Source organism: Monopterus albus, unplaced genomic scaffold, assembly GCF_001952655.1.
Source record: "Monopterus albus unplaced genomic scaffold, M_albus_1.0 scaffold16.1, whole genome shotgun sequence".
Taxonomy (NCBI): domain Eukaryota; kingdom Metazoa; phylum Chordata; class Actinopteri; order Synbranchiformes; family Synbranchidae; genus Monopterus; species Monopterus albus.
Genome location: NW_018127896.1, coordinates 1118241 through 1130200, shown reverse-complemented (window position 1 = coordinate 1130200; position 11960 = coordinate 1118241). Strand labels below are relative to the sequence as shown.

The window sequence follows — 11960 nt, the reverse complement described above, 5'->3', positions numbered from 1 at the left end:
GGTGGTTGGACCTAAAGCTTAGCTCATGTCAGCACTGCTGTGGCCCCCAGGGTCCACACTGCATAAATATTGTGCATGGATGCTTGTAGATACATCTACCTCCCTGGTCCTGCTCTTGTGAAGAGCTCATAGCAGTTTTCTTTTTTGACTTTTTACATGTTGTTCAGCTAAATATAACAGCGGTCCTGCTGTCAGAGGGCAGTGTCACGTTTTCTACTGCACATTGTATTTTGACTGTGCATTTAGTTTAAAAGTTTTGTTCTGGCATTGAGCTCTCAGTGACATTGGTTACATCGGTGGTGGGTGTTTGTTTAAAACCAGCTATTTGTTCAGTCGTGTCTGAGTGGGCGAAGCTGTTTATAGCTGTTCTGCATGGCCTCGGTCCAAAGTGGGCTGATACTGTTCATCACAGAGAGGGCTCAGGCTCTTCTGCCCCAAGCTGTACGCAAAAAGTGACAGAAGTATTATGTGAATATTGTAAAAAGAAGGTTTGAGAGAGGAGTTAAACTCCGCCTACTTACACCTGAGCCCATCTTTTCTGATGTCAGAGAGACACTGAGCCCTTAGCAGATATTAGTACAGGGCCTTGATCAGAAGATTGGAAATCTTCCTTAATTTTACATAAACAGTAAAAACTATTAGCGATTTCTTGAATTAAATCATTTTCACTACTCTCTAATTTTAAAATGTTTATTTTGAAAGTGTAAAGAAAGCCTTTCTAATTTCTGTAAAGAAATTCCCAAACAAATTGATCCAGGTAAATCACACTTGTAAGCAGAAGTGTGTAGACACCATGTGAACAATATGTCCTCCAGAGTTTATCATGTACCTAAAAGGTTACAAGTTCGATTCCCATCATCTTGTCTGTTAATGTCCTTGAGCACCTTCACAAGCTCCATGCTTGAAATATGTGTGTCCTCAGTAAGGTGTGATGGTTGAGGCAGTGTGCACGTGATGTATTGCCGATAATGATCACCACGATTTTTTTTTAAAGCCCCTCAGTGTTGTTTTTCTTTACTGTGATGAGCTGTTAATACACCAAATGTCCCTCAAACAGATGGCATGTCGCTGGAAAACAGATGTTATTTTGCATTGCAACATGTCATGAATATGTATGCTGTATTAGTTCATGACACTGAAGGCCCCGCTGATGATTGGCCAGCTCTGCTCAACAACACTGAACAAAACACTTGAACTGTAACACGACTGCACAGATACGTGAGCTTTGTTTTCTTTGCAGCTGCTTCTTTAGTGTCTAATATTGTTTTCTTTGAATGTTGTCATGCCAGTTGGTCCAGAGGTGCCAATGGACATGTGAAAGCGCTGAGCACCAGAGCAGCCTTCTGCATACACGTAGGCAGTGGAAACATACCCATACATGCATCTGCTATGGCATGCAATATGCAGGCTATACTAGTTTAAATTTGATATGTATAGATTATTTTCTTGATGAATTGTTCCCTCTATAGGTCATGTTCAGGGTCATGCTTTTAAATCTCACAAGTCTTCTTTTGTCTGACCAGCAGTTAAAAATATTCAGTTAACGTTTATTTTAAACTCATAAAAGAAGGAAATCGTTATATTTTAAAGGCTGAAAACAACCATTTCAGTATACTGTATTTGCTTGAAAATGAAGAAGAAAAAAGTAAGATATTGCAGTATGTTTAGTTTTTCAGTCCAGCTAATCATTGCCGCTTTGAGTGTGGAGCTTCTCACCAGCGTTTGAAAGCTGCTGCTGTCAGATCGGCTGTGAAATAGTCTGTTGCTCTGTGGCTAAAAGCATATGAAAGGATCAGAAAAACAATCATGACGTGACAACTCTGTTACCCTCCGACAGGATTTAAATTGTCCTAGTTCAGTCCTGAACTGAAATGGATGTTGGGCAGCTATGTCGAGGTGAATCAGTGTGTTTTGAAAAGCTTGTTGGACAGAAATGTTGTGACGGTATGAACAGATTGCTTAGTTCAGAAAAAATAAACGCACTGCTGCAAGTGTTTAAAGTCAACTGAGGAAAAGGAATCATGTTTGAATAACGTAGGAGAAGTATTACAGAAATGACCAGCATTGAGCCTGGATTTTCCTCCTAAGAGCTCTAATTCTTCTCCAGGAGGACTGAGGAAAACTGTCTGCACAGACCTCAGACCTATCAGAACATCTCACCTCCGACAAAGCAGGACGGTTTTTACTTTTACAGATCTGCATGTGACTTCATTTAGGAAAATGCAGGCCTGCCTGGAAACCAATGGGATGACCTCATCCTCCCGACAGGTCCTTCAGTTGTTCACTAAAAGTATTGAATGTCCAGTTAGGGGGCCGCGCACCACCAGTTGAGAACCCTGGCTTTAAGACTTTACTGTAGCACCGACCTTAGTTTCTGACAATGAAGATTATTCAGAGGACTTTAGTTAATATTAAGCAGGGCTGACACAGGGGCCTGGGCCTGGCTCCTCATAGGGGAGGAGGGGCCACTCTTTAATAATACATTTGTCCCACAGGAGCCACAACAAAAATGTCTGCCATTTCTTCATGGATCTGCCGTTATGAATCTCTAAGTGATGGCACCTCTCTGTGTGAAGACCCAGAGCAGACCTTAAATTTAATGAAGCGAGTATGATAACTCTTTTAGGACTGAATCTGCTGATAGGCTGTAGTAGAGCTAAACTATCAGAGCAGAGTTCGCTCTGTCCAGTTTCTTTTCCTCCATGGAATGAACACTGCAGACCATTAAACAGGCAGGCAGGACTTGTAGTAGTTTCTGTTTACTGTTGTGTGTATGCAGTACTGTAGGTGCTTTCTGGCTTGTAGATAGCTCTTTATCTGATGCAGGCTGACACAAATAGAGACAGACAGACTCCTCAGCTGCCAGTTTGACCACAAGCTTTAGAAATTGATTCAGAAATTAATATCCAGCTTCAGGAGGCAGAGGCCGGACTCTGGGGGGAATTTACATATTAGTCTAATAGAAATGAATGAGGCATCAGTGACTGCAGAGCACTATCCATCATCTGCACTGACGCTGGCAGCTGCAGGAGGGACTCAGCCTGGTTAGACTGTCACATGTGTAATAATAAGGCATTAATGCAGAGTAAAGTGATGTGGTGTCATCAGGAGGGTGGTGGAGGTCAGAGAAGGAGCTCAGTCTCCTTCACGTCAGAGTGCATCTGCTGCTTAGATAGTCAGGAGTTGAACTGCGCTGGCAGCCTCCATGTTGGCCTGGCCAGCACTTCGCCTGTTGATGATGATGATGTGGCGTTTGACCACACATAAGACCAGGCCTCGGTGGCTGTTGTGGTCGGTGGTGTCACAGCGTAAACCTCAACAGAACTTCCACCTAAGTAGAAGATGAGTGCTTGTTTCCATCTGCTCCTGCTGTGTGAACAGGAGCAGGTTGGTCGATGCATGTAAACAGCTGGTGGAGCTGCTTCTCCTGCAGAGGAGGAGGATACAAACAGTAGAAATCCTCTTAGCTGCACACACACCTAGGCCCAGATGTGTACCTACCAAAATGTGCATGCAGCATTTCTTGTCAGACTAATATATAAGCATAATGAGGATTTCATGGCTCAATAATTATTAGGAAATGTACAGTAATATGTGAGAACTCAGGTGCTGGTGGACGTCGTCTCATGTTTTCACTCACTGATAGATTTTCCAGCTTTGCCTGCTTCCTGCCTCCATTGCTGCTGCTCGGCCAGTCAGCATGCTAAGGTGGACAGTAACACCTTGTCTTGGAGACGCATCCACCTTAAGTCTTTTTTGAGTTAGTTTGACTTATTTTTAAGTCGAGCTTAAACTGATGAGATTCTAAAGTGTAGAGGCAGTTTGTGGGTGTGTGTTGGCTGCAGGCAGCTGTGCTGAGGTTTACCTGAGTGTTTGGAAAAGCTCTTTGCTCATAAAGGGGTTCTCTAAGTCAGAGCCTGGAGAGACGATGACTGTAAAACACATTCTTCTGAAGCCTTTCAACTCGACCCAGACAGGTCTGTTTACTGCCCCGCCATGAATTCAGGCAGTAAAACCTCTCCCAGCCAGAAGCACTCGCTGGAGATGACTTAGTCGAGTCGTACTTTAGCTGTAGAAGTCATTTAGTTTTGTGTTTATTTTAAATATCGTACCAGCTTTTGCTTCATTGATTAGCATGGTGATATGTGAAATTTGAGAACAAGTGTTGTTTGGAAGTTTTAAGTGAAGTTACCAAGTTGATCCTTCTCACAGTCTGTGTTTGGCCAGTGCCTTTGAGAGAGAGAGAGAGAGAACAGGAATGAGCCGGGGACACTGCTGTTTGTGGTCCTCACCTCAACCCCTGCTTCAGAGCTTCACAATAATCTGACTCTCAGTAATCTTTGTGTGATATTACAATATTTCTCACAGCACATCAGCTCTTCCAGTTTCTGCTTATACCTATAAGCTGCCAGCGTTTAAGGAATGAGGAGAGTTCTGACAGACTTCTGCAGGAGGAGGTATGTTGAGTAAATGCTGCATTTCCCACCAGTAGAAACAAACTTAATATCATAATAAAAACAGATGTCTAATCTCTTATTTTATGATGTGAAACACAGGAACTAAACCTGTAATCAGTCCTGCACTGTCCGAGAGAAGGTCGCATTATGTTTACTGGCCTGGACTTTGTAAAATTTAAAAAAGAAACCTGTTTCAGGCCTCAGGTAAATTCTTAATATTAACTTAGTCCAAACTGCCTAACCACGGTAGGAATTAATTGAATTGCTGCTGAAATCTGTGGCAACTTAAGTTGCTTTTTCATGACTGAAATCAGTTCTTTTATAACTATATTTCCATCTATAATCTGTGAATTTGTCAGCCAAGCTCTGAAACCCATCTTTCATCTTTCTTACTCATTTATCTCCATCAGTAAATGAAGGTGCTGGTAACGCATGTTCTTTGCAAGTCTTCTCTCCACCTCTTGTTCGGGGCCTGGGGCCTGGATGGGTTTCACAGCCCGGGGCTATTTTCTCTCCCACTTCACATCTCTGAGAGAATAAGGAATTCCAGTGGCAAAAGCAATCACAAACTCCACATCAAACGTATCCTCGGCTGAATTCCCTGACAGACTAAAATCATTTGTTCCTCTTGCTAAGGCTCAGCTCTGCGTCCCTGGAACCTCTTGCTCCTCTCAGCTGCTTTGTTTTATGTGGTTTCAGCAGCTGTGTCCTCTGGGCCACTCTGTCAGAGCTGATATTGAAGTACACACAGGCTAACTGCAGCAGCAGCAGCAGCCGTTCTGCACATGTCTAGCCTTTTCTCCTCCTGTTAGCATCCTTTTTCATCAGCTTCTGAGTGAGAATTTACATTATGGCAAACCGGCGAGGTAAGACGAGGTCAGGGGAAGTTATTTCAAAGGCGCCTTGAAAGAGGTTGTGCAGTGTCTTAAGGATGTGTGGCGCATTATTCTGACGTTCAACAAGAAAGGTTGGAGGAAAGTGCGTTGTCGGCAAAGGGTGCGGGAACGTGGCTTCAAAGACAAAACTTTTGTTGTTGAATTATTGAAGCGATCAACACTGCTCCTCCAACAGAGCGCGATCGAGGGACCAGCTGGTGAATAATATTTGCTGTGTTACAACAAGAAACTGGAGACGACAGCACATTAGAAAACAGACCATGGCTGAGTTCAGTCACTTTATCTATCTGTGCTACGAGTTGGTGTTCATTTCTAGAAGAGCCCGAGCTGCTTACATGAAGGTGTCGATGTGGATATATAGTGTTCGGCAAACATAATCTGTATCACTAAAATGCTGTAATAATTTAAACTGTTTGTTTTTAGCCAGAGCTGAAGTAGAATGAAGCCGGTTAATCTGAAAAACAGAAACATCTGATCACTTAGTGAAAGGTCCTTATTTAAGAACCAACTGCAGCACAAACCCTTTATCAGTCAGAATTCATTCTTTTTTTATTATTATTATTTTGTTTGTCAGCCCCAATTTTTCATGACAGATTCAATCCCCAGAACATGGGAGACGTGTAGATCTGTGGAGAGATGCTCTGCCTTCTGCGTGAAAAGGTTGAAAAGGTGAAAAGGTTGGCTTCAAGTCGGGGGGGGGGGGACACTTGGCCAAAACGAAGCTGGTAGAGGAACGGCAGCACAGTGACTTCCCAGGTGAAGAGTGAAAGCAAAACAGCCTACAAGTGCAACATATCTATGGAACGTCTGAGACAGTGCTGTCTGTCCCAGCTGTGTCTGGTTTTAGTTGGAGAAACAACAACAAGTGTGTTCTGCTGCTGGATTACACTAATAACAACTGGAAACACGGAGGTGACACCAAACTAGCCAGTCCTCATATCAGGAAACTTCTCTTGAGATTAGGAAACTTAAGCAAAGTAGCTTTGTGCCATAACTTATCCAAACCTTAAATATAGAGGTGCCAGATCGGGAAATGTATATCATGATATATGATAGCAGTTTTGGTGCTTGTCATGTGGCAGAAAAGATCAGAACAGTGGGTCTTTAAGGCAAAGGAAAACAACCTGCTGTGGTGTTTAATTTGAATGACTGGTTTGTTGAACCCTTGTGATTCTCTTGTGGACCACCTGGACTGGCAAACACTGGTATGAAGGACAACACAAACATTTGTAAAAAAAAAAAAAAAGAAAAATCTGTGTCTGTATTGTAGTTCTTAAAAATGTACAAATAATATTTACATACAAACTGGTGCACCAACATACAAAAGTCTTTCCTCAGATGTCCGCGGCTTCTCACTGAAGTCTTCTGCTTGTTTTGCTGCAAGAGTACAACTGATTTTTCAATGCATGGGTTCATAATTCCAATCACAGATCAAGTCTCTGAGGCCTGACGGTGAGATGTCAGTGTTAATCTCAGCAGCAGAGCAGCAATCAAAACATGGCTCACTGAGGACTAAGACTGTAAACTTGAAAAGCTGTGATGACAGAGGAAAAGAAAAGGGGTTTTGATTAAACTGTTTTCTCCTCAGGCAGAAATCAGCAACTTGATATTAAGTTGAGCTAATTTACAGTGTAAAACAACCTGGTGAGGATGGTACATTCCAGATATGTAGGTCTCAGACAGGTACCTTTAATCATATGCGCAACATGTTTTGGCTGAGCCAGGCACTTAGTAACCTGAACTTACTGCAGACCTGTACAACAACTGAAGGAATTCTGTTGTTTACATAAGGTTTACTATCTAAGGCAAAAACCAAAGATATGGTTTTTAAAAAAAGATAGAAAACTGCCATTCTAAATAATTAACAAATGAGACTGTAGAAGAACATGAGCCACATGCTGCAGAGGCTTTTTGACACAGTCACGTCAGTCTGTGTTGGATGTTTATGATGCATCAGGAGCTCAAATCGACTGCAAATATATTTCTGTCCGCCATTTTCTGTGACGTGTGGCTAAGACATAAAGTTGAGGAACCTGCTCTCCTCTGCCAGAGCAGTCAGCAGTGAGCTCATGTCCCCGATGGCCATGTTCCCCGTCCCCGCTGGTGCCGAAGGCAATGTAACTGAGTTCCTGGGCGTTGTCATGCGAGAGGAACTCGGGGAGAAATTCTGGAGCAGACCTGGACTCAGGGTTGCTGACATGAGGCTGGAATGATCCCCGTCATCTAGCATGCTATCAAAGTCTATCTGTGCCTGCTCCAGTGCTGCGTTCGAGTCTACAGTCCTGGATCCCCTGTTGTGGCTTGAACCGGGAGACACTGCACCATTTTCAAAAGAGGGTACATTCAGCAATGAAGAAACATTCTGGCCCAAGTTCCCATTGGACTCAAATAGTTGAATCTGCCCTGTGTAGTACATGGTATTGTCATCAGAGCTGTCGCTGCAACGAAGTCCTGAAACTCCACTAGTGGATAATTTAGAAGCAACATCTAGGTTGCCATTACTGTGGTGCCTTGTTTGTTGCATCACCTTTTGCCCAGAAAGGTGTCTGTTGAGAGGTCTAGGTTCTGTTGGTGCTCTTGGCTGGAGATGACTCTGATTCCCAGCTTGCAAGTGATTCTGGGGGCTGACATTACAGTTCTGCTGATCTGAAATCACGACTGAGCCATTGCAGTCTTCAGTTTTAACTTGCACAGGCTGGAATCTAGCATCAGCAAAATGCCTGTCAACAGTATCCATGTCAGCTGGCTCCTGTTTGCAGCTGGGGCTTAGCATGCTGCCAGTGACTGCTGGATGAGTGGCATTACCGTTCTTATCATAAGGACTGATGGCTTCGTGGAACCTGTACTGGAATGCTCCTGCTTCACCATTCAGCTGTTTGCACCTCTGCTGCATTGTGTTAGCGAGGTTATGAAGCATCTGCTGGCTGGAGTTGAGATTGCTGTGAAAAGATCCAAAGTTTGGGTTTTGCTGGAGGACAGCCAAATTCCCTTGGACCTGCGGTTTGGGGTAGTGCTGGTCAACACCCATGAGACCCAGAGACATTTTGTTCCACTGAACAGATAAGATGGCCTTACTGTCCCTGGGTGAAGATGGACACATCTGTTGTTGCTGCTCTGGCCCCAGAACCTGAGGGGGCAGGTTTGTGGCGTTTACAGCAGCCATTCTTCTCTGATAGTATGACTGCTGCTGGAGACTGGGGTTTCCTTGGAAATCTTGATGATTGGTTGACACTCTGTTGGTTGCATCTCCATTTTCAGTGCTGAGGTCAGGCAGGTTTAGATCTTCCTCTGGGATTTCACCTGTGAACATCTCCATAGTTGCGTTCTCTGAAATGCTTGGCGGTCGCAGGCTGTAGCGGTAGAGACCGTCTGACCGCAGCCAGCCTTGCTGGGATGAATGTCGGCGCTCTGTTGCAGGAGGTGGATGGGGCTGCGTGGTCGCCCCTCCGCTCAATGTGCCTACGCTGTTGTAGCGTTGCATTTGTGCCCGGCTGAGAGATTCTATGGCTCCCCGTCTTACAGGGTCGCTGGCTCGGCGGGGGATATTAGCCGGGGTCTCGTGGGGCATCAAGCTCTGCATGGTGTAGCTGCTATACCGCCTTGGAGGCAGACCTGTGTTGGTGGGAGAGGATTCCTGGGAGTCCCCATACAGGGCTGAGTGGGTCTTCAGACAGATTTGGTCCATGAATGGAAGAGGTGTAGGTGGTGCACCCCCAGTGGCAGCAGCGTATTTTGCCTTGAGGTGGTAGTGCTGGGCTGGCGTCAGGCTAAGGGGGTTGGGTAGGCCCCCTCCTCCACACCCTCCTACAGCTTCACCGATTCCCCCCCACTGGCTGGTCTGACTGGAGCGCCGTGATATGTCAGCAGAGATTGGGTCATAGGAGTCGGCAGAGCTGACGTTGCTGGGGCGGTTGGCACCGAACTGCGAGACCTGGCTTGAGCGCCGACTAGAGTAGCAGGGGGAGATGCCTGAGGAGCGGCGGCTAAGGGTGTAGACTGAGCTCAGGGTGCTGGAGGTGCTTTCACGGCGCCCTGAAAGGTTTCCCAGCAGAGTCATCTTACCAGAGCTCAGATCACCCAAGCTGGAACCAGGGAAGGACATCTGACCACCACCCATACTTGGATTCTCCAGGAGAGACCCTGCAAATGAACAGATGATGAAAATGTTGGAGCCAAGTCAGATAGTTTCTCAGGAGTTGGTGAAGACTGAACCAGAGTTGAAAGGAGAGTGAATATTGGGGACTTGTTTGGAGTTCTGCCCCTAAGAAAGCAATCCATGTAGAATTATTCCAACCACTGTCAGAAAACCCTGCTTCTTCCTACTCACCGCTTACTGGTATGGGTGGGAGTTTGGTGCCGAGGACCGGGGATGTTGGGTTGTTGGCCCACCGACACGAGTCCCTCACAGCCTTCAGTTTCTCCTTCTTCAGATGATCCAGGTGCTGGCTGGTGCCAAGCTGCTTTCGGATGTGGAGACCCACCGCTGCGACCCCACCAATGGAATCCTCAAAGCCCAAGGACTCCACAAACGACAGGTTGTCCAGGTTGCTGAGGTCCCCCAGGCTTCCCCCGCTGTGTACCGCCGTTTCTACTCCACTGTCATTGTTGGTGGCACTGCCAAGTGGTGATGGTTCGCTGCTACATGATGACTGACCGCCAGGGCTGGACTGATACATCTAGAAAGTGGAATGGGAGGATGGAGGAGGTTGAAGAGGAAAGGGAGGGAGAGATGGAGGGAATGCAGAAAAGGAAGAGTGGAGAGGATAAAAAGAGCATAAGAGAAGCAGTAAAAACACAAGTATTTGTCCTAAAAACCAGTTTTGCTTTTCTAGAACAAAAGTGGAACAGTGGTTAACATGGCACAAAGAACAGTGAATCACTGGGGCTTTTATCCTCCCCCAGCTTAATTGTAAATAATGAGTGTTTTTGGAATGGATGGGGTGAAGAGGTGGGGGTGCACCACAGATTACAGACCGTCTTAGTCTGTCTGTGAATTAGAAATGGGCAGGATGAAACGCTGCTTGAGCCGGAGCCAGAGCACCGGGTTAATCATCACCAGATCTTGTTTCCTTCCCAAAACTGAAGTCGGAGCATTTAGTGCAGTTTTAACACATGAGGTGAACATGAAGGTCTGCTTGTCACACTGACTTGTTTGAGTTTCCTTTCTGCCACATGCACAACTTGCTGTTTTTTCATCTTTCTTAGTTTCATAATTTATGTGAACATTAATAACCAAAGCAAAAAAACACCAATCAGCTTTATACTTACAAACCACTTCCTATATTTTTAATTAATTTTAATTTTTATCCAAAGTCAAACTTTGGATAATAAGAAACATGTCTCTCTAATATTTCATGTTAGGACTTAAATCTTTCATGATTTGACATTTGCAGCTGTTATTTTCTTTATTTATGTCAATATGTTGTACAGTTCAACATTATGAATACAATAATGGCTATGTACTATGTATTCCTCTGAATTGGCCTTGGTTTCCTCGCAGACTCTAATATATTCACTGCTAAAAGCCGTCTTGATCACAGCTTGATCATTGGCTCTGTTTGCTCACCAATTCCCAGTGTTTGAATATTAATCCCGGACTGGCTTTTATCATGTTCATGCTCTGACTGGTGTTTGATTGGTCTCTACTGGGCTCCTGGATGACATGAGGAGCCGCTGTGTTAGGCTGGCAGCTTCACCTGGCAAATACAAACTGACAGGTCCCTGTTCCTTGGAAGAATAGGTCCTGTTGAAAGGGTTCTTCTGTACAAGAGGCTGTTATAATAAGAGTTATGATAAAACATGAAATCCAATTAGTGCTTCATCCTTTGTTTGTTTTTTTTAGTGGTTATTGTCTGGTTCTGATATGAAGAGTGAGTAAAATGGCAAAAGATGCTGAAAATGGCACAACACGAAGAAAGATGGCATAAAATGCTGAAAGACAGTAAACTAATCAGTAGGTGAGCTCACCTTAGCAAGGTCTATCCATAAGGAAAGTCAGAAAAGGGTCAAGCAGAAGAAAGGTTAGGGCAAAGCAAAGTTAAGTGTAGCTGTTAGAATAGAAGTCAGGCCTGACTAGTTAGTCCTGACTACTGCAGCCATTTTTAATTAATCTAAAAATCTGTTTACAGCCCATAATGTTGTTTTTGTCACTGCTTTAATGCCAGAAAGACAAACTGTTGATCATTTAATTTAGTTTTAATCCTGTAAAATCTGCCTTGGTGTGATACAAATATCCAGCTCTCATGAGTTTTTGCATTACTGAGCTGAGTCTTATCATGAGATCTCACCACGGAGCTTTCCGTCTTGATGGATTTGACGTGCAGGTAGTCCTCCACACCTCTGTTATCTGATATCTTGTCCTCCCTCTGGATCCTCTCTCTTGGAACGGCCTCATTCTCGCCATTCTCTCTGGGGGCTGGCGGCTTGGGTGGCAGGTCGCTGCGCTGCTTCTTGGTGACGTGGGCTTCTGGGCCGTGCACCGTTTTCACGTGCTTCCTGAGAGAGCTGGGATCCGTGTAGCGCTTGGTACAGCCAGGGATCTTACATACGTAGGGTTTCTACAGGTACACAGAAATATACGGACAGTGACTGAAGCTGTACAAGCTAC

General features: G+C 44.7%; 1 protein-coding gene and 1 long non-coding RNA gene across 3 annotated transcripts in view; one reads left to right on the top strand and one right to left on the bottom strand.

The window, feature by feature from the left end:
• The window catches only part of LOC109955785 (uncharacterized), a 29424-nt gene that overhangs the window by 8503 nt on the left and 8961 nt on the right, over nucleotides 1-11960 (top strand). The window lies entirely within an intron of this gene.
• LOC109955784 (zinc finger protein GLI2-like) overlaps nucleotides 6618-11960 on the bottom strand; it is a 73291-nt gene continuing 67948 nt past the window's right edge. The window contains exons 12-14 of the mRNA XM_020592260.1: nucleotides 11641-11910; nucleotides 9681-10029; nucleotides 6618-9493 (exon numbers count right to left, since the gene is read on the bottom strand). Coding sequence (XP_020447916.1) covers nucleotides 7365-9493; nucleotides 9681-10029; nucleotides 11641-11910 — 2748 coding nt within the window. The 3' untranslated portion in view covers nucleotides 6618-7364. The remainder of the gene's footprint in view (nucleotides 9494-9680; nucleotides 10030-11640; nucleotides 11911-11960) is intronic.